The sequence below is a fragment of the Megascapheus bottae genome, chromosome 17 (genome assembly GCF_031878675.1).
Source record: "Megascapheus bottae isolate mThoBot1 chromosome 17, mThoBot2.hap1, whole genome shotgun sequence".
NCBI classification, from domain to species: domain Eukaryota; kingdom Metazoa; phylum Chordata; class Mammalia; order Rodentia; family Geomyidae; genus Megascapheus; species Megascapheus bottae.
In genome coordinates, this window is record NC_143525.1 from 42,625,001 (window position 1) to 42,647,967 (window position 22,967).

The following is a 22,967-nucleotide window of genomic DNA, read 5'->3' on the forward strand; positions in this document are numbered from 1 at the left end:
TCCAAGTAGGCCTAGCCAACAGTGCAAGATATTATCTAAATTAAAAAAAAAAAAGAAAGAACATGGTGGAAGCATACCTGTAGAGAGAGGGAGACGGGCGGAAGATCCCATCGCAACCAACAAGCTGTGCATGGCTCATGCCTGTAATGCCAACTATGTGAGAAGACGTATAAATAGGATTGTAGTCTGAGGCCTGCCTTGGACAAAAGCTCATGACCTTATCTGAAAAATAATTAAAGTGAAAAAGGTGTTAGAATGCCTACCTAGCAAGCCAAGACCTAAATTCAAACCCAAGCACTGTAGACAAATTAGAAATTTACATTGGGAAATAGTGGCGAGAATCTGTAATCCCACCTATCTGTAATACCCAGAGGTAGAAGCAATACTGTCAAGAGTTTGAGGCCATCCGGGAAAAAAATTAAGGCCCTATCGCAAACAACAACAGCAAAAACTACAAACAAAAGGGTTGAGAATGTGACGTAAGTTGTAGAACATTTGCCAAGCATGTTCAGGGACCGAGGTTCAATCCTCAGTAAAAAGAAATGCACAATAATCCCTAGCATGCAATGAAGAAGACCAGTGAGCAAGGACAGAGTGACTTTGAATAAAACCTGATTTTTTAAGCTTATCTTTAAGCATCCAAATAAAAAGTCAGATATAAAAAGTTTTAAAATGAGTTGTAACAAGACCGGTAAACTATTAAAATTTATAGCTGCCAATAAGATGGGCACTTTATAGATACATGATCTGACTACATGGGGTATGTACTTTTTTTTTTTATGCCAGTCCTGGGGCTTGAACCCAGGGCCTGAGCACTGTCCTTGGGCTTTTTCCTCAAGGCTAGCGCTCTGCCACTTGAGCCACAGCACCACTTCAGGCTTTTCTATGTTTCTGAAGAATCGAACTCTGGTCTGCGTGCATGCTAGGCAAGCACTCTACCACTAGGCCAAACTCCCAGCTGTACATGGTTTTGTATAGGAATATAACGAGGCTCAGTGACCCCCAGCCTGCCCCGAGATTGACTCCAAGGCCTCGCACGTTCTTCAAGTACTCTACCGTTGAGCTACATGTCCAGTGTATTCAGTTTTGTTTTGAGATGAGGCCTTGCTAAATTAAATTACTCAAACTCATACGTGTGCCTCAGCTCCTGATTAGCAAGATAGCATAGTTGTGTCCTACCATATCCAGCCTCTGTAAGTATGTGTCTACAAATGTGGTTCATAAGGAACAAATCATATATTAATGAGTAAAAGTACTTAGGCTCCAGTGGGTGTGACAAATGAATATTCCTGTTCTTTTATCTTTCTAGATTGTTGAGGTCAAATTGTCAAGGGATGACTCTGTTTTGCACTGAGAATAATTGATTTGTATGGAACCAAGCTGTTTCAGAGTCAAGTTGGGTAGAATTCCTTCTTCAAAGCGTTGATCTTTCCTATAGAACTGATATGTAGAGTAAAACTCTTCTAATGAAGAGAAGAGAGATTAAATTCTGCTGCACTGCAGCCAGGGTGATGGCTGACTCAGCTCCAGCTCAGTACAGTGACATTAAGGACTGATGAGTAATTTACAGCTGTGAGGGGGTGGACTGCCACTTTGGACGATTTTCACTTTTCACACCCCCTTTTTATTTTATTTTTCCATTTCACATGGCTATTATTTATATACTGATGCCCTACAGCACTCTCTGCAGGGGAATACTTAATGTAGCAAGGCTGAAATGCTGCCCCAAGTGCTTACTTTGGAAGAATATTCTGAGCTCCATAAGACAGTAAAGTGAAATGAAGGGTTTTTCTTTTAGTGGATGTCATTAATCATCCCAGTTTTTTAATTTTTCCAACAAACCAGTAGTGTCTCTGTGCTATGCCTGTGACTCACACTATAATCCTTATTTACTTGCAAATCCTTCATCTATTTAACCCAAATCACTCAGTGTGAACTACACTAAGAAAAATCTCTGCAGAGAGCATTGTCCACACATCTGAGTGAGAACTAGCATACTGCGTAAGGCCTTGCAGCCACTGAAGTTCTCACTAAGTCTTTTGCCCTTCTACTTAGTTGTTTCTAAACATGATACAAAAAAACAAAAACAAAAAAACCCTCTGAGCTGGGAGTTTGGCCTAGTGGTAAAGTGCTTGTCTAGTATGCATGAAGACCGGGGTTCGATTCCTTGGTACTGCATACATAGAAAAAAGCCGGAAGTGGTGCTATGGCTCAAGTGGTAGAGCTCTAGCCTTGAGAAAGACCAAGGACAGTGCTCAGGCCTTGAGCTTAAGCCCAGGACTGGCAACAACAACAACAACAACAACATGCATTCATAACAGCATGTCTGCTACATGATCTTCCGTGTCTGATTTGGTATGAATAGAATTTGGTAGGTGTGACTGCTGTCCACACAACCCAAAATCAATTTGAAATATCTCAATAACATTAAAAACATAAAAAGGCTAGGGACGTGGCTAGGTGTGTTTGCCTACCAAGTACAAGGTCCTGAATATTGGGAGGAAAATAACCAATAAAACAAATCAAATAAACAAAAAAACAGGAGAAAATTATCACTAATACAGCAAGTGAGAGAATGTCATATATTTTCTAGAAAATCATAAATTGACAATTTTTACCTAAGAAGAAAGAGAATAAAGCTGGGTGTGGTGGCACATGCCTGTAATCCTATCTACTCAGGAAGCTGAGATCTGAGGATCACGGTTCAAAGCTAGCCCAGGCACTAAAGTCCCTGAGACTCTCATTTCCAATTAACCACTTAAAAGCTGAAGTGTGCTGTGGCTCCAGGGGTAGGGTGGTAGCCTTGAGGAAGAGCTCAGGGACAGTACCCAGGCCTAGAGTTCAAGCCCCATGACCAACAAAAGAAAGAAAGAAACAAAGAAAGAATAAGAAAATTGTTGAAGACAAAAACACATGGAATAGGTGTGATTCTACAAGTGAACTTTCCATTTCTTTTTCTTTTTTTTTCTTTTTGCCAGTCTCGGGGCTTGAACTCAGGGCCTGGGCACTGTCCTTGGCATTCTCAAAGCTAGAGCCCTACCACTTGAGCCACAGCATCATTTCTGGATTTTTCTATATATATGGTACTGAGGAATTGAACCTGGATCTTTGTGCATGCTAGGCAAGCACTCTACCACTAGGCCAAACCCTGGGCCCTTCTTTTTTGAGTCTGGGTCTTAGGCTGGGATCAAACTTTCAATCCGTCTTTACTTAGTGTTAAGATTACAAGCAAGCACTACCACACTTGGCCAAGTCAACATTTTCAAGTGATCTAAGAAATAATTCCAATTATTAAAAAAATGAATATGGCCAGGAGTTTGGCCTAGTGGTAGAGTGCTTGACTAGCATGCATGAAGACCAGGTTTGATTCCTTGGTACCACATACATAGAAAAAAGCCAGAAATGGTGCTGTGAGTCAAGTGGTAGAGCTCTAACCTTGAAAAAACCCAAGGACAGTGCCAAAGCCCTGAGTTCAAGGCCAGAACTGGCAAAAAAAAAAAAAAGAATGTTCTAATTGCGCAAGGAAGGAAAATTAGTTTGGTAGAAATTGGATACTCAACTCTTTTTTTTGGGGGGGGGGTTTGACCTGTGCTTGAACTCAGGGCCTATTCACTATCCCTGAGCTCTTTTTCTAAAATGTAGCACTCTACCACATTGAGCCACAGCACCATTTCTGGTTTTCTGGTGCTTAATTGGAGATAAGAGTCTCAAGGACTTTTGTGCTGGCTTTGAACTGCGGTCCTCAGATCTCAGCCTCCTGAGTAGTTAGGATTACAGGTATAAGTCACCAGTGACAGGCTCCAAGTTAATTTTTTAAAGTTAGTAACAGATAGAAAAACTAGCTAATATTAAAACATGATTTAAAGTAATTTACTGTTGTAGAGGTAGTTGAAGAGGTAAGTGAAGCAGAATAGACAATCTAGAAGTATAAACATTTTAATAGCTATTTAATTATAAATCTTGCATATTTATTTATTTAGCAGACATCTAATGGGAACTGCTGCTGTATTTGAGTCATCAAAGACAATAAAGACAGTCTCTTTGCAGTCAAAGTGGGAAATGAAGAGATTATAAGATTGTAGGAATCAAATGAATCTGGGATTAGAATTTTTCCTAGGCTGACATTGGTGCTTAGTGGTAGGTCACTTGAGTAAGTATGCTTGGAGCATACTTACTAGAGACACAGAATGTAGCAAATACTCAGGAAATGTTACCTATAGCTACAAAATGTTCAGGAGTTACAACAGGTGGGGGTGAACATAGTGTAACAGGTGCACAACGAGTACCTGAGAAGAAGTAGTATGGACAGGTTTAGTGGTTACTAAATGTGAGAGGAAGCTATTACTGTTTCCCCTAACCAAGTAAATCTACAGGCTCTGTCCAACACAGTGCCGTTATGTAAAGGTCCCCTACTTAGGTTGTCCAGGGTAGTAACTACTAGCCACATAGGATTGTTGAGGTCTTCAGATACCGCGAATGTGACCAAAAGCCGGAACTTAAAATTTTAAGTTTGACTACATATAGTGAGTACCTTATAAGTACATAGAGATGTAAGAGAGATAGACCCAAAGATACAAATGTTTATGTTATTATCTGGGAACTATCATAATAGTTAATATCAATAATTTATTTCACCACACCCATTCTCTTTCTCAAAATTTCTGACCTCCTTGTTTTGTAACTTTATTGGGTTGAGTCAAACAACACATTCATCTCAACTGGGTCTGCAACTGCATGTCTGTCCCACTGCAGAGATCAGATGGGTTGTAGGATGAAAGGAGGTATGACTGGATGATATAGGTAAATAGAGCGCAAGCCCAAGGCCTTGGGTTCCATGTCTAGCTCTTTTACTCTATGAACTTCATTTATCTTTCAAATGTGTCCTATCTTTTTCAGTTCCATAAAGCTAAGGGGAGGCAAAGCACAGTTGTATAGGCATAACGGAGCATACCTATAGAGAGTTCTTGTCTCAAAAAGTATTTTTTTATTGTAATTAGTAAAAGGGTTACATGATATTTGTCAGAAAGAAGGTGCATTAATTCACATACATTGATACCCTTTCACATGTCTTGGTACCCATTACCCTCCCTCCCCTCAAAAAGTATTTTTAAGGAGCGCAAAGGGATCAAAGCCACAATATAGGATTTACCACTCTGGACTATTACTAAAGAAGAAAATAAACAACTTGATCAATTTTCTAAATATTGTCAAGAATTTTGTGCCAGGTGTGGCACCACATACCTGAAATCCCAGCAATTAGGAGATGGAGCCAGCAGATCTGGAGTTCCAGGTCAGCCTGAGCTAAATAGCAAGACCCCGTCTTAATTAATCAAAATAAAAAAGAATTTTACATAAGAAAACAGGTAAATGTGGTTATAGATTAAAGTGAAGGAAAGCTTGGAAATAAAAACTGGGAGTCTCCGTTCCCAGGCTGCTCAGGAACATACAGTCTCTCTTTGAGATTTGTGTTTCTAGATTAGAAGAGGCATCTGCAGCCACTGCCCATCTGGCACATGTTTCCTTAGGCTTGGCAAGCTGTAGTTGATTTAGTAAAACAATTTTTTTTGTGTGTGTATGTATGCCAGTTTTGGGGCCTAGGCACTATCCTTTAGCTTTTTTTTTCTGCTCAAGGCTCACACTCTACCACTTGAGCTCTAACTCCATCTGTAGATTTTTGGTGGTTAATTGGAGACAAGAGTCTCCAGTCTCCTACCCAGGCTGGCTTTGAACCTTGATCCTCAGATCTCAGCCTCCTGAGTAGTTAAGACTGATTATAGGAATGAGCTACTGGTGACAAGTCAATGAAATAACTTCTTCAATTCTAATGTTTTTGTTGTCGTTGTTGTTGTTGTTGTCATTTTGTGGGTCATGGGGCTTGACCTTGGCCTGGGCACTGTCCCTTAGCTCTCCAGCTCTAGGCCACTACCCTATCCTTGAGCCAAGTCCTACTTCCCATTTTCTAGAGGTTAATTGGAGATAAGAGTCTCCAGGTTCTTTTATGCCCGGTCTGGCTTTTAACCTTGATCTTCGGATCTCAGCCTCCTGAGTAGCTTTTTTTAACCTGAAATTTACCTTATAAATACTGGTCTGAGGAAACCTGGTCTTCAATTGGTTATTTCAATAGCTGTGGCTTGAGTGGAGAAAATCTTCAGAGGAGTTAGTTAAGAAGCCTCTTCAGGGATCGGGACTTTGGCCTTAGTGGTAGAGTGCTTGCCTAACATGCACAAAGACCCATTCCCTGGGACTGGCAAAAACAACAAAAAGATGTTCAAAAGACTTATACATCAGTCCAACCTACTGAGAGATACAAAGTCTGCCTCCGAAGGTGCTTAGTCTTTGTGACCTGAGTTGGTTGTGTAGTAGAATTAAGGTGGAGTGTATACGTAGGGTGAAGAATACTGTTAGTATTGCTCCTCTGATTAGCAGTTCCTTTTTTCCATTCAGGTTTATACACATAGACAGGATTTAAGTACTTTTTTTCTGTTTTTCCTCAAAAAACAAAACAAAAAACAACCCTTAACTTGTTATCTTTATTGGCTAAGCCATGAAAAAAACTGCTTAAAACATTTTTTTTTGTTTTCAACTTTTTAAATTACCTTTAGTTATATAAAGGGGTTTCAATTACGAGTATGGTGCAAAGTGAGTTCCTTTTCATCATTCTCCTTCCTGCCTACACTTTAATAAATAAACTGAAATAAACAAGTAGAAAGAATAATGTAAATCTGTTCCAAATGATGATCATTTGTTGAAGAGAAAAGAAACTATAAAGATATCAGAAGGAAAGGGACAAGGACAAATTGCAATCAAGATTAAAAATTTATCTTCCTTTTAAACAGTTTTCATAAGTCTTATTCCAATTAGCTAGATAACCAGTGTTCATAGTTCAGTCATGGGTCTAGAAGGGTTGGGTCTCCAGGTGATAACCATTACAGCCAACCAAGACAAGGAGACACTTCGAACTTAAGCGCAGCACCAGAATGCTTCATGGGCTGGAAGAAATCAAGCCTAAAAACAGGTCCAGTCCTAGCGAGAGCTTTTCTCCTCATGATATAAGAGTATCTTAGTGACAGCTTCTGACTGATGATTCTCTACTATAGAGAGGCTGTCATTTTCTCTTCAGAAACAGCACTTCCTTTTTCTTGGGGATGATGAATTTCTTCTGTTAAGGAACTTGACTAAGGTGACCTACTTCTGTCCTTACAGCAGTGTTACAAAGCTCTTCATTGGAGGTTTCTGTTTCCTTCACAGAGATTGAGACAGTGAAATTGGCCCGTTCTGTCTTCAGCAAACTACATGAGATTTGCTGCAGCTGGGTGAAAGACTTCCCTCTCCGCAGGAGACCTCAGCTTTATTATGAGACATCAATCCATGCCATCAAAAACATGCGCAGGAAAATGGAGGACAAACATGTCTGCATTCCTGACTTTAATATGCTCTTCAACCTAGAGGTAAAGGGCACTCTGGAGAGTCAGCAAGACTTAAAACATAAAACTTAACACTTTCGAGGTCTTGTTAGATGAGGAGAACTGGTATTTCTAGTAGTATCTTTGATAGGTTAGAATAAGACTAACTGTAAGGTGGCACAAATTTGCTTGTGTTAGACAACAGAAAGGAACTATTTATTTTGTTATTTTGAATAAGTTCAAATCATTCCAAACGGGATCAGTACCTTATTTTCAATATATTTAACGTAGTTCAAAAGTGAGAGAATAAAACATACTCAGTTCTTCTCCACAAAGGCAAGGAACGTTATTAGCTTCTTGTATATGCTTCTAAAGCTAATGTATAGAAACATAAAAACCCCCTTAAATTTCCATAGCTATTTTTTTAAAGAAAAATGTTTCTATAGTATAATCCAATGGTGTTTAAATGCTCACAATACTATTGCTTAAGCAACATAAAACATAAAAGAATAAATTTAAGGTTAATATAATTTATGATTTCAAATAATTTTCTTTTTTACATCTTGGGTCTCTGAGATAGGACAGCAGTTGGAATTATATTTCATGAATTTCTGTGACTGACAATTGAATCTGTATAAGCCTTGTCAGCTTAATCACCATTTTCTTGCTGTCTTCCTCTTTTTCTATTAAATGTGTTATGTTAATGCAAACAGAGGTAGGTTTGTTTCCTTTGCTTGTCACTTGCCTCTTTTCTTCACCTGAGTCCATAACTTAAAAATTACAATGCAGTAATTTACATTAAGCACATTATTTCCTTTAACAATTGAATTTAAATTTCAGCTGCCTATCAAGATCTAATCAACAGTGATGATAGATTGATAATGAGTACATTTAAAAATACTAGGTGGTACCTTTATTTTCAATATCATGTCCATGTAAATGTAATCCAAAGGCCATGTGGTAATCCTTATACCATTATATCTACTCGAAGGTTAATATTCAGATTTGAGAGTCTTATTGCTGCTCAGGCCCTGAGTTCAACCCCAGGACTGGCAAAAAAAAAAAAAAAATTAGCCTCGGCATGGAGAAGTGGCTCCTAAGAGGAAGCAGATGCAAGCTCTTGCCTAACAAATACAGAACCCTGAGTTCCCACGGTATTACGAAGAAAGAAGTCCACATTAACTCAGAAGGGAGCACCTTGCTACTGTGTGATAGGCTTTGAGGGCATTTTTGCCAGAAATACTTAGAACTTGATGAATATCACACCTTATAATGTGGTAATCTGATTTCTAATTTTTATTACAAAGAAACAAATGAAGAAAAGTGTTACATATATGTTTCATTTCATCTAAATTTTTTTGTGTGTGTGGGTTATGGGGCTTGAACTTGTCGAGCTGGGCACTGCCCCTGAGTTCTTCAGCTCAAGGCTACCGCTCTACCCCTGGGCATGGGAGCCACCACTCCTGGATCACCTAAATTTTTTTTTTTGCCAGTCTTGGGCCTTGAACTCAGGGCCTGGGCACTGTCGTTGAGTTTTCTCAAGGCTAGAGCTCTACCACTTGAGCCACAGCACCATTGATGGCTTTTTTTTTCTATGTATGTAGTACTGAGGAATCTAACCTGGGTCTTCATGCATGCTAGGCAAGTACTCTACCAGTAGGCCAAACTTCTGGCCATCACCTAAATGTTTTATGCAGCATTGTTAATAAAAGAAATTGGAGGCTAGATGTGGTGGCTCATGCCTGTAATCCTAGCTACTCAGGAGACTGAGATCTGAGGATCAAGGTTCAAAGCCAGACCAGGCACTAAAATGTCCGTGAGACTCTTATCTCCATTTAACCACCAGAAAATGGGAAGTGGTGCTGTGGCTCCAGGGGTATGGCGGTAGCCTTGAGTTGAAGAGCTGTGGGGCAATACCCAGGCCCAGGGGTAGCGTGGTAGCCTTGAGCTGAAGCACTCAGGGACAGTACCTAGGCCCAGAGTTCAAGTCCCACAACTGACCAAAAAAAAAAAAAAAAAAGAAATTGGAAAAAGCTAGGTACCAATGACTCATGCCTGTAATCCTAGCTCTACCTGAGGGGAAGATGTGAGAATCATGGTTCAAAGCCAGACCAGGTACACAAATCCCTGAATCTCTTTATCTCCAATAAACTACTAAAAACACCACCACCACCACCAACAAAAACAGCTGTTAGTGGAGCTGTGGCTCAAGTAGTAGACCATTAGGCTTGAGTAAAAGCAGCTCATGAGTTCAAGCCCAGTATCAGCACAAAGAAAAAAGAAGGAAAAAAGTGAAAAAAATGGTGATATGCTCACAAGATGAATAAGCCGTTTTAAATGCTTTCAAATGTTTTAATACGTGCTAAAGATATGACAAAAGTATAATATAAAATTTTATGTACACTATGATTTTTTTTTGCCAGTTCTGGGATATGAACTCAGGGCCTGGGCACTGTCCTAGGGCTTTGTAAGGCTAGAACTCTACCACTTGAGCCACAGCACCACTTCTGGCTTTTTTTTTCTATGTATGTGGTACCAAGGAATCAAATCCAGGTCTTCAAGCACTCTACCATTAGGCCAAAATCTCTGCCCCATATACTATGATGTTTAAGAAGTACACACACACACACACACACACACACACACACACACACACACACACACTCACACCTCAATAAATCAATGGTAGAATGCTTGCATAGCATATCATGTTCTTGTTTGATCCCCCATCATTGAAAAAAAAAATCTCTGTATATGAGAGTGTGTATATGTATTTTTAAATAGTACATTATATAATACATATAAAATATACATAAGGTATCTGGATAGTAGGATTCTAGGTGATAACTTATTTCCTTTATTTTCATACATTATACATTATTAGAATAGGAAAACATCAATAATTTGTGTGTATGTGTGTGTATGTATGTATGTGCTGGTACGAGGGCTTGAACTCAGGGCCTGAACTCAGGGCCTGGGTGCTGTCGCTGAGGTTTTTCACTCAAGGCTGGCACTCTATTTGAGCTTTTTTTTTTTTTTAATTTACTTTTTAACTAGTATTATAAAGGTGATGATGTACAGAGGGGTTGCAGTTATGCGAGTCAGGTAAAGAGCTCATTTCTTTTTGGACAGTGTCACTTCTTCACTTGGCTCTCTCCCAGTTTTTTTTTTTTCTCCCATCCCCACCCACAAGTTGTATAATTTATCTTCAACACAGTATCAGTGAGTACCACTGCTGCATTTGTTCACCTTTTGTCCCTCCATTTCTGTGCCCCTCTCCCCTCCCAAAGACAAAGAAATGAACAAGACAGAAAAAGAAACCAAAAACAGCAACAAAGAAAAAACCTTTTGCATTTCCTAGGGCTCATTTTGATAAAACACTTCTTATGAGGAGGTGAACACAGGCACTGAGCATTGTGTTTCTTTCCTGAGAGTGCCCTCCTTTGGTCCCACAGTGTATGAATGTCTAAAGTCCTATATAATTTATCATGTCCTGTGTATTTTAGGTCTAGCTTCCTCATATGAGAGAAAACATGGGCCATTTGTCTTTTTAGCTTGGCTTACCTCTCTTCACAGGATTTGTTCTAGGTTCCATCCATTTCCCTATAAATGATGTATTATTCTTTCTTGGCTATGTAAAATTCCACTGGTACAGGTAACATGTCTTTTTGGGTTTTGTTTTTTTCTTTTTTGATCCACTCATCTATTGGAGGGAATCTGGCCTGTTCACTTCCAGCTTTCTGCTGGTGTCCAGTATTGTACTTTTTAAAAAGATCCACTTTCTTCCATTGACATTGTTTTCTTCTGACACTATATTGCTTAAAATTGAGTACTGCTTTGTACATATAGAAACTCTTTAGATCAGAATAATTTCTAGATAGTTCTGGTTACTCAGTCTTCAGTGGTATAGATGAACATGTTTGAATAGCTACTGATCTATTTGTGCTTTCTTTACTGTGTGGATATTTATATGAGATATGTTTGTTATGTTTTGCCAGTTCTGGGGCTTGAGCCTGAGTGTAGTCCTTGAGTCAAGGATAATGCTCTATCACTTGAGCCACAGCATCACTTCTGGCTTTTTCTGAGCCTGTAGTACTGAGGAACTGAGCCCAGGGTTTATGCATTAGGCCACACTCCTGGCCCAGAAAAGTAAACTGGTGGCAGTGGTGCAGGCCTAGTGGCCTCTCTTAGCTCAGCATGCTTGTTCCCTAGACAACATTAGATCCATTCAGCAGGGGTAAGTAAGTAATTAGCCACCACCCCCTTCGCCTGGACAGCCCCTTGGTGCTGAGCAATAGCCATGTAAGCACAAGGTCCCCTAAACCTCACAGCTCACCTGTGGTGACACTTTGATCAGCCATGACCATACCAACCCCCACAGGTTATAAAAGGTACCCAACACAGTGGCTGGCACCCTTCCTGCTTTGTGAGGAGAGGGGTCTTCCCCAGCACCCTTCTTGCTTTGTGAGAGGGGTCTTTCCTGGCTCTTTCCTGGCAATAAACCCTTTCTTTGTTCTCTGTACCTCTGATGTCAGCATAGTTTTCTGGCAAAGTCTGAATATTTTCTAACATAAACTTACAATCAGGCTTTGCCAAATCAAAGAAAGAGGTTAGAACCTCCCTGGAAATTGGCCTATGTGGGAGAAAATGTAAAGCTCAATATTAGATTATGAGACAAGGCACAGTTGTCTGCTACAGAGGCACTTATTGGGGTGTTTGATATTCAAGATTGGTTAACTAGCTTCAAGATTGGTATGTGTGTTTCTCACCATAGAACATAACTATAAAAGGGATTGTAGTTGAGAATTATGTGTATATTTTTATATCCCTGTATATTTTAAATCACCTGAAAATAATTGGCCTTGTACTGGAAGGCCAATTGTTTCTCATTGTTATCTGGCATTTTGAAAAATGTATTCAATCCCTAACAGCTTTTGCTCAATTCCTCCTCATCCTTTCTTTCCTTTCTTTCCCAGTACGGTGTAACAGCAGTTCTGAAGCAAATGCATGTGGGTGGTTTCCATGGTACAAGCCAGCCTCCCGTAGAGAGGGCACTTCAGCCTAGGCTAATTGGCATGGTGTGTTCCCCAGCTCCAGCATGCAAACACAGATGCCCTAATAGTACAGGTATCTAGCAGTTGATCGGGCATGTTAGGAGAGAGAAACATTTAGTCTTGTAATCACAAGGGATTGGTTCATTTGAGTCCTATTTTACCCCAAGTCTTTACCTTTCTGTGTTTCTATTGGCAGGACCAGGAAGAACAAGCTTATTTTGCGGTGTTTGATGGGCATGGAGGAGTGGATGCTGCCATCTATGCCTCCATTCACCTGCATGTTAACTTAGTTCGCCAGGAGATGTTCCCCCATGATCCTGCTGAGGCTCTGTGCCGGGCTTTCCGGGTGACTGATGAGCGGTTTATACAGAAGGCAGCCAGGGAGGTATGCCACTTTCTCCTGAATGCCAGTGATAGGACACAACCTGAGCTCATCTTGGGGCTTTATGGTTAAAGAGCTACTTGGGATTTTTCTTTCTTTTTTGCACTAGGCTTGCAGACAGGGTTCCTTTCCCCTACCCCCACCCCCCCGCCACCAAGCTGGTCCTGGACCATAGGTCCTTTCAGTTCTCCTACCTCCCAAGGCGTGTACCATCACCACCTGGCCTGGTTGTTTTGTTTTGTTTTGAGATTATCTGGTAATTTTTTGTTTGGTCTGACCTTCAGTGTCTGCCTCAGAGTAGCCAGGATTAGATGTGAGCCATCATGCCTGACAAACTGTCCCCTTGACCTACAGTATTTTATTCCCTTGTCTTCCCAACTCTAATTACTTCTCCAGGAATAGTTTTAGTGGGACACTGTTTCTGTAATCATTACTGGACTTAGCAGGTAAGTTTTATCTTTATTTACCATTGCCTGTCAAGTTCACACCAGGACTATTTCTCAAACACTCATGCTGACAAAAATCTGGATATGGTGAATATAAAACAATGGTTTTAAAAAAGAAACAGGATCTGGGATTACTTCCATACATTTGGTTCTAAATGGGTAGGCAGCAATTTGCTGAGTATCTTGAGAGAAAATTTCACTGGAGAGAGTGAGTCCTTAGATGATCCTTGAGCTGATACTCTCTTAAAAAGAAAAACCAGAACTCATACCCTATGTTGCTGAGGTTAATCAGACCTAAGGTTTTTACTCAGAATGAAATCCAGGGGTTCTATATTAAGATCTGAAAGTAAAAAAACAAACAAAAAACTAATTTAACTATCATTCTGGGTATTGGTACATAATTAACTACGGTACTCTGTTGGGGGAAAAAAGTAGTAGCAAGAAGTAACTAACAATTAAATATACACACACAAAAAAACACCCGGACCACACAGCTTAAGCATTAACTCTTTGAATTGGACTTGAAAATCAGAGTAATTGTTTTATCTATTTCTTGGACGTCATAGGCTAGCAAGCAATAGAGGAGATTCAAATGAGACCAGTATTAAGCAAGAGAAGTACTTACCTTTCTCTTAAGTTTAGAGTAATGTGTAAGTCAAACAACAGTAACTACTGAGTTCTACATATTGAGGTGTTGTTGGGAAATAAAAAACAACTTTGAGCAAAGAGGACCAGTATTCTGGTTAACTCTGGACTTGTTGACACTGCTGGCTCTCTGCTTTCTGACTGATGGCTGTTAACTGGCCCTTGAATAAAGACCTGTAATCACTGATGCAAAACAAAGAGAAGCACTGTCTTTTTCACTCTTCCTCTAGTCTGTTCCTTTTCCACTATCTCCTCAAAATTATGGCTCTCTCCCAGCACATTTATCTGTTTGTTTCATCAAAGCTCATAGTGTCAGCCCTGCTAATAGTTCTCCTTAGTACTTTAGGTTTGTTTCAGCAGTCGTGTGTGTCCATGTGCTCACTGCTGGGAAAAGAGGAGCTAGTCCTGTTGTGAAGCGGCCCTGCCTCCTGTTTTCTGCAGGGCATATGCACAGAAGTGTCTTTATCATGTGTTCCAGGGGGCTGAGGTTTTGAACATTCTGTGTGGGAAGACCTTTTATTGGTGGGTGAGGATTTATAACAAACTTTCCCTATATAGGAAAAAGGAGAAGTTGTTTTCTTACTGGATGCACGAAGCCCTTTACCAACTCTGACGTATTGGCTGTAATTTGGGTCAGGTCCTGAGTAACAGAAAGTCATGCTTGTTTGGTGGTGACTCATGTCAAGCAGAGATGTCATTTTTTAGTACAGTAGGATCAAGAGCTTTTAAGTACAGTGCTAGCTGCTGCAGTGAAATTCCAAGCTGATCGTTCTTTATGCCAGTGCTCTAAAAGCAACAATCCCTAAAAATATGGTAGGGCAGGTATTTTTTTTTCTTTTAAAGATATAGGCATATTAGTACTTTAATACATGCCGTATCTTGGCTCCTTCTCTTTTTTTTTTTTTTTTGGTTGGTCATGAGGTTTGAACTCTGGTCATTGTCCCTGAGCTCTTCAGCTCAAGGCTTCCACCCTAACCCTGGGGCCACAGCCTCACTTCCTGTTAATTGGCCATGAGTCTCATGACTTTAGACTGACTTTAGACTTTAGTGCCGGGGCTGGCTTTGAACTGAGATCCTCAGATCTCAGCCTCCTCAGTAGCTAGATTAAAGGCGTGAGCCACCACGTCCAGCTTGGCTCCTTATCTTAAACCTAGAGGTTGGGAGAATTTATTGCATACCAAATGCTTTGTACATTATTTCATACAGCTAGGATTCCTCACTGAACATACAGAAAGCCAGTAATGAAACAGATGAAGATGTAAATCTTTTTTTTTTCTCATACCTGTAGAATCCTACTTATTAAGGAGACGGAGATAGTGAAGGAGACTAGCCTGGACAGAAAAGTGAGACTCGATATGGCTAATTATTCAGCAAAAAGGCAGTCTGGTGCCCTAGCCTAAATGGTTGAGTGCCAGTCCTTAGCAAGAAGGCTGAACAAGCCCAAGATCCCTGAGTTCAAGCCCTGGTACTGACAAAACAAAAGAAAAAAAATAATAAAAAAAGAGGCTAAAAATAAAAATTCCTATAGTAGATTTATCACTGAATCGTAAGACAAAAACAAATGATAAAACAAGTTTTGGGCCTGGAGTTTGGCCTAGTGGTAGAGTGCTTGCCTAGCATGCACAAAGACCTGGGCTTGATTCCCCGGTACCACATAGAAAAAGCCGGAAATGGTGCTGTGGCTCAAGTGGTAGAGCTCTAGCTTTGAGAAAGCCCAAGGACAGTGCTCAGGCCCTGAGTTCAAGTGCCAGGATTGGCAAAAAAAACAAAAATAAAAATGAAAACAAACACATTTCATTTGACTGTGTACAAATCAATTACATGCTCCTGGACAAAATTTTATAATCTTATACTTAATACTAATAATCCTGTGCAGCGTAGAGCATCAGGTAGATTAGTGTGCACAAACAGTGCATACACGCATGCAAAATGCTTTGAGGAAATTTGTGTTTGTAAAAATGAATTATTAAAAGTCTGTCTCCCAAAGTTTATATTAACTATAAAGTGCTTCTCATTGAGAATTTGGTGCCTGTTTATCTTCATTGACTCGTCTTAAACTGTTTTCAGAGCTTAAGATGTGGGACCACAGGAGTGGTGACTTTTATCAGAGGCAACATGCTACATGTGGCCTGGGTGGGCGATTCCCAGGTTATGCTTGTGAGAAAGGGCCAAGCTGTTGAACTAATGAAACCACATAAACCAGACAGAGAGGTACGTATGGTTTGTTCTAGTAGAGCACATGACAATTTTTTGTTAATTAGGATTCATTTATTATAATTATTATCATTATTCTCAGAAAGTATGCCTACTTCCCAAAGGAGAAATAGAAACTTTTAGAAGCTGCTGTTTAATGTCAAGTATATAAATAAGTCCTAAATCCATTTATTTCCTTCTTTCTATTGCACTTCTCTGTAGGATGAAAAACAGCGAATTGAGGCCCTTGGTGGCTGTGTAGTCTGGTTTGGTGCCTGGAGGGTGAATGGAAGTCTATCAGTCTCCAGAGCTATAGGTAGGAAGATGTTAATTGTGCCTCTTTAAACTGTCTTCTGTTTAGCTCAACTGTCTTGTATTAACATTGATATCATAATTTATATATATCAGAATGTTTATTACTGCAGTTTAAAATAACAATGGATTCCTCTTTTTTATTATTTTTATTGTGATTAATAGGAGGATTACATTATATTCACCAGATAGAAGGCGCATAACTTCACAAACATTGATACCCTTTCTCATGACATGGTCCCCATCCCCCCCCTTCCCCCCCCCCCCCCCCCCCCGGTTATCTTGATTTCTCTTCTTTCCTAATTTCAAATAACCAATTAAGCACATATAAAATATATCAGATAACAAGGTGAAATATTGTAACAATATGAGATAACCAAGGGATGGCAAAAGAGATGAGAGATAACATAGTACATTAAGGACAACAATCACTCATTAGATGACTTTTGTTTCCTTATCCTAGAGGGCCTTACATTTAGTGTCATACTATTTGGCCTAATGTCTCTAGATTTTGTTCTATTGTAAATCACTGCTAGGAGAACCCAAGGTTTCTACTGATTAGGACAACTGAGGGAAACCATTGAGCCTATGTTCCTTTGAGTCTGGCTTACTTTACTTAATATGATTTTTTCTAAGTCTTTCCATTTCCATACAAATGGGGCGATGTCATTCTTTCTGACAGCAGCATAGAATTCCATTGTGTATAAATACCACATCTTGTTGATCCACTCATCAACTGAGGGGCATCTGGGTTGGTTCCATATCTTTGCTATGGTAAATAGTGCTGCAATGAACATCATTGTGCTAGTTGGATGCCTCTTTGTAATTGATTTAATTACACCTACTTTCCTACTTAAATTCCACTAAAAAGAGGGGGACCACATAAAGAAATGCAGAGTTCACCAGTTTCTATACCTTGGTTTACTGAAAGCCTTTAATCGTTTAATGTACAAATCTGCTTAAAAACAGTGACCCTCATTTCATTCTACTTTTGGTCATATTTAGCTTGTTAGTATCTTTTGGAAAATGGAAAGCTTTTTCCATAGTTTATCCATTGCCAGGGTCTGAATTTTAGGGCCTCAACACTTGCAAGGCAGGTACTTTACCTTTTTTTTTTGGCCAGTCCTGGGCTTGAGCTCAGGGCCTGAGCACTGTCATTGGACTTTCTCAAGGCTAGAGCTCTACCACTTGAGCCTCAGCACCACTTCTGCCTTTTTTCAATGTATGTGGTAGTGAGGAATCGAAACCAGGGCTTTGTGCATGCTAGGCAAGCACTTTAACCACTAGGCCAAACTCCCGGCCCTACTTTACCTCCTGAGCCAACTGTCAACTCTCCCTTTTGCATTTGCTATTTTCCAGGTAGGTGTTTTTTAGGCAAGTCTAGCTTATGCCTAGGCTGTAACCCTACTTGTGCTTTCCCTCACCCAGGTTGCTGAGGATGATAGGTGTTCACCACCATGCCCATCCATTTGTTAACATTGTCTCACAAGCTTCTTCTTTTTCTTTTTTGCCTTGATTGGCCTCAAACCCTGAACTTCCCACCCCCAATTTCTGCTTTGTAAGTACCTAGGATTACAGGATTGGGAGATCACACCTGCCCACCACATGGTTTTTTTTTTTGTTTGTTTGTTTTTTTCAGCACTGGGTTTTAAATTCGGGCCTTCTGTTTCGTAGGCTGGTGTTTGAACTCTGGGCCTGGATGTTGTTTCTGAGCTTTTTAGCTCAATGCTAGCATTCTACTACTTGAGCCCTATCTCTACTTCTAGCATTTTTGTGGTTAGCTGGAAGAGTCCAATAGACTTTCCTACCAAGGCCGGCACTGAGCCACAATCCTCAATTCTCAGCCTTCCAAGTAGCTGGGATGATAGGTGTGAGCTACCAGCACCGAATTACCAGGGGATTTTCACTGTGACATTTCCAAACTGCAATTCTAATATCAAACTCATCCCTTCTAATCCTTACTCTTACACCTCTACTTATTCTTAAAACAATTTGAACAGGTTTCCCTATTTTACCAAGAAATTTTAATTACAAAAAAAAACAAAAAACCCAGCAAGGGCCCCCAAGACAATATTGTTTAAGGGGATAGGTGCTTTTCTAGGATTTGATCCCCACAACTACCAAGACAACCTCCTTCTTTCAAAAGGTGAAAATCAGAAAATCTGATTTGACAAAACGCAAAGGTGCAAGTTCAAAGAACTGAGCAGTTTCTGTCTTACTTTAGACCGTGGATTTGTTGTTTCATGGTGTAACTTCCCTTTCCAGTTTTTTTTTTTTTTTTGGTTTTGGGCTTCAACCTGGGGCCTGGGTGCTGTCCCTGAGCTCTTTTTGCTCAAGGCTTTATCACTTTGAGCCACAGTACCACTTCAGGTTTTCTGGTGGGTAACTGGAGGTGAGAGTCTCACCTACTTTCCTACTTGGACTGACTTTGAACTGTGATCCTCAGATCTTAATCGTAGCTTTCTGAGTAGCGAGGATTACAAGTGTGAGCCACCAGCACCTAGTCTTCCAAATTTCATCCAGTTTTTCAGAGAATATAAATATGCCTTCAGGGGTGATATGTATATATTCCTCAGCTATTAATCTCTGTTTCCATAAAGAAATGGTTATCAGGTTAGGATGGACATATTTCACATATAATAACTAAATTTAGGTTATTATTATCAAAAACTTGTAGGACAGTAAGAAAATTTCAAAGGATTCGGTGAGTTTCAGATTTTTGAGCTCCTCCTTCTCTTTGGGAAGGTGTGAGCAAGCTGTGAAGTGGCCCAAGTATGAGAAAACTGAGCAAGAAAGTAAGGTAAAAGAGTCTACAAATACTACCTCTTGACAAAGAGTTGTTTTACTTACAATGAGCGAGTTAGTAAGAACTCTGGAATAAGACCAAAAAAAAAAAAAAGGAAACTTTGTTATTTCCAAGATCGTCCTATATTAGAATTATGTTCGACACTAACTAGGACTTCTCTTCATAAGAAGATTGAGGAGGTGAGGTATCTTTAATAGTTGCTATAGAACCAACTTAGAAGCGATCTACTTTTCTTGATTCTAAAAACAGAACACAGGTGAAACTAAAAGTAGGTGAGAAATGTCCTTGAATCGGAACGTGACAATGTGAAAGCCAAAAAGGAAGACATCAAAGAGGAGGTAACTTTTGAGTTTAATGTGGTGGACAGTGGTAAGGAAAGGAAATCTCAAGTACAGAAAAATATAAATACTTGGGAGTTTGAAAGGCCAAAAAATATCAAGGACAGGACAGGAGGCTGGAGCAGAGGGGAGGAGTGGTAGGAATGTTGGTGTGAGACTGTAGTGTAGACTTTACCAGATGAGTATAGAGGGGCTTGATCAGGTTTGTATTTGTAAAGGTGTATTTAAAGGTAGTTACAGTATAAAAAAAGATAAGAGTATAGAATGGCCTACATGAGAGACAAGGCTGTAAATAGGCAAAAACAGTTGAGGACAGGATATGGAGGAGGATAAATGGATGAGACAGAATATCAGGTTGTGGGGAAGAGGAAAGCTAACTTCCAGGTTTCTGACTTGTGACAAGAAAACTATAGCATTTGTAATAAAGCAGCAGCTGGGTCCTGGTGACTGATATCTAAAATCCTAGCTACTCAGGAGGCTGAGATCAAAGTCAGTCCAGGAAGGAAAGTCCATGAGAAAAACATGTATTTCCAATTATCCATCAGAAAACCAGAAGTGGTGCAGTGGCTCAAAGTAGTAGAGCTCTAACCTCGAACAAAAATTGCTCAGGGACAGCACCTAAACCCTGAGTTCAAACCCCACGTCTGACCAAAAATAAATAAAGCTGTAATAGCTCTGAGGAGGGGAGAACAAATAATGAGTATAAATAGAAAATAATGTATTTTCTATTTTAGGTAGTAGGTAAGGAAAACTAGGCAATAACTAAGAATATAGTATAGATTTGTTCATTGGGTAGTTTAATGGTGAGAGGGAGAAAAAATAGTGTGTTAAAGGATTATACAGTTTTCCCTTTTAGAATGAGATTTTAGATTTAGGCATGTGTATGGGGGAAAAGAGTAAGTAGAAGAGGAACGAAATGAGAGATTAGCTGGAGATCTAGGGAAAGTTTGAGTTTAGCTTTGAGAAGGAAAGGGGATAAATCTTGGCTCTGAGAAAATGGTAGCAGATACAGGTTAATCTCCACAAACTAAAGTTGGATATAGGAATTGTGGAAATGCGGTCGTGACAAACTTAATAATTTCTTTGAAAAAGTAAAATAGTGCATCTTCCAAAACTGAATAATTTCACTCAGGGAGATGCAGAATACATGGGAAGCTCATGAAACACAGGGGCCTAAGTAAGGGACTTCTAAGGGACTACCTAGAATGCAGTCCATCTTTTCATACCACATGCAAGATACAGCTTTTAAAAGGCTTCTCAGCTGTTTTCTCACTGTGAGTCCTTCAGATGTAAGATCCACAGCTGACAGAGGCATGGTGGGTTCCCTAGCAGACGGAGGGAGGAGGGTGAAGACAAAAGGATGTTGGCATTTCTACCATGAAATGGGGATTCATGCCCTCCTACCAAATTTGGGGGCGAAATGTCATGAATTTGACACCCAACAGTAGAGCAGGTGAAAAGCCAGAATTTTGGCAGCATTTTCTCTGTGCAAATCTTTGTATGTTCTGTTCCAAGCTAACAGTTGCAGTAGTCTTTTAATTGTAGTACTAAAACAAGACTTTGGGGAACAGTATGACTCAGATCACATTTATTTTTAGAGGTGGCATTCAGAAAATAATAATTCAGTCAGGTAGAATAGAAGAGATTAAGTAAACTGGGGTGGAATCCCATGATTGGAAGTTTTAATTAGCTCCAAGAGTCTATTGGGAGACATCATAATAAAGTGAGGTTGGTGTGAAATCAAAACCAGCGTGAGGAAGAGATTTGGACTACTCTCAGAAAATAATGAATGAGCCAGCATGATGGCTCACGCCTGTAATCCCTACTCAAGAGGCTGAGATCTGAGGATCACAGTTCATAGCCCGCCCAGACATTAAGAACATGAGATTCTTATCTCTAGTTAACCAATAGAAAATGGGAAGTGGCTTGTGGCTACAGGTGTAGGGCGGTAACCTTGAGCTAAAGAGCTCAAGGACAGTGCCCAGGCCCAGAGTTCAAGCCACACTACCATGACAACAACAACAAAACAAAAGAATTAAGAAAAAGAAAGGGGTTTAAAAAGGAGTGGGAGAGGTAGGCATCAGAGGCCTTAAGACTGTAATCCTAGCTACTCTGGAGGCTGAGATCTGAGGATCACAAGTTGGAAGCCAGCCTTGAGCTGAAGAGCTCAGGGACAATGCCCAGAACCATAGTTGAAGCTCCATGACTGATTTAAAAAAAAAAAAAAGCCAGGCATGGTGTCTCGAGCCTATAATCCTACCTACTCAGGAAGCTGAGATCTGAGGATCAAGGTTCAAAGCCAGCTCTGCACAAAAGGACCTGAGACTCTTACCTCCAATTAACCTCTAGAAAATGGGAAGTGGAGCTTAGCTCAAGGGTAGGGAGGTAGCCTTGAGCTGAAGAGCTCAGGGACAGCACACAGGCAAGTTAAAGCCCTATGACCCACCAAAAAAAAAAAAAAAAAGCATTCAGTAGACTGCCTGGTGGAGTAGAAACCAAACATACTACATTCTTGTTGTCTTGGAGTAGAGGGAATTCATTTTTAAAATTCTTGTAACAAACCTTCCTCTGTGTTTGCAACATGCAGCTATTCACTGATTTCTTAAGGTAGAGCCAACATTGTTTAATGACAATGGCTAGTGTGGTTTGTTTTTCATTGTTGACTTGTTCTTAAGATGGAATTAAATCTAAAGTACCTGTGGCTTACACGTGTAGTCCTAGCTACTCAGAGGCTGAGATCTGAGGACTGCAATTCTGTGAGGCTAGCTCCACCACACTATTCAAAGAGCCCCAAGTGCAGCTGTAGCTCAAGTGGTAGAGTACTAGCGTTAAGAAAAAAGCGCGGGGGGGGGGGGGGGGGGCCGCGGGAGTTTGGCCTAATGGTAGAGTGCTTGCCTAGCATGCACGAAGACCCAGGTTCAATTCTTCAGTCCCACATACATAGAAAAAAGCCAGAAGTGGTGCTGTGGCTCAAGTGGTAGAGCTCTGACTTTGAGAAAGTCCAAGGACAGTGCTCAGGCCCTGAGCTCAAGCCCAGGACTGGTAAGTTAAAAAATAAATTAAAAAGCTCAGGGAAAACACCCAGGCCCTGAGTGCAAGCTAAAGGGCTGGCATTCCCCATCCTTCAAAAATCAATAAATAATTCCCTAACTATTCAGGAGGCTGAGATCTGAAGGTGGTTCGAAGCCAGCTCAGGTTCAAGCCTCAGTAGCAATATCAACCAATCAAAATCAAAGCACCAGTAAAAGAATAGATCTACTGGGCTGGGAGTTTGGCTTACTGGTTGAGTGCTTACCTAGCATGCACGAAGGCCTGGGTTCAATTTCTTGGTACCATATACATAGAAAAAAAGCCAGAAGTGATGCTGTGGCTCAAGTGGTAGAGCTCT

The 22,967-nt window shown here is 40.2% G+C and overlaps 1 protein-coding gene across 2 annotated transcripts in view; it reads left to right on the forward strand.

Annotated features, from left to right (window-relative positions):
• The window catches only part of Ppm1e (protein phosphatase, Mg2+/Mn2+ dependent 1E), an 84,613-nt gene that overhangs the window by 56,455 nt on the left and 5,191 nt on the right, over positions 1-22,967 (forward strand). Inside the window, exons 3-6 of one of the 2 annotated variants that reach the window (XM_090351124.1) lie at positions 7,249-7,448; positions 12,654-12,842; positions 15,998-16,141; positions 16,346-16,439. In XM_090351124.1, the coding sequence (XP_090207250.1) occupies positions 7,249-7,448; positions 12,654-12,842; positions 15,998-16,141; positions 16,346-16,439 (627 nt within the window). The remainder of the gene's footprint in view (positions 1-7,248; positions 7,449-12,653; positions 12,843-15,997; positions 16,142-16,345; positions 16,440-22,967) is intronic. The other variant, XM_090351125.1, reaches the window with a different exon arrangement.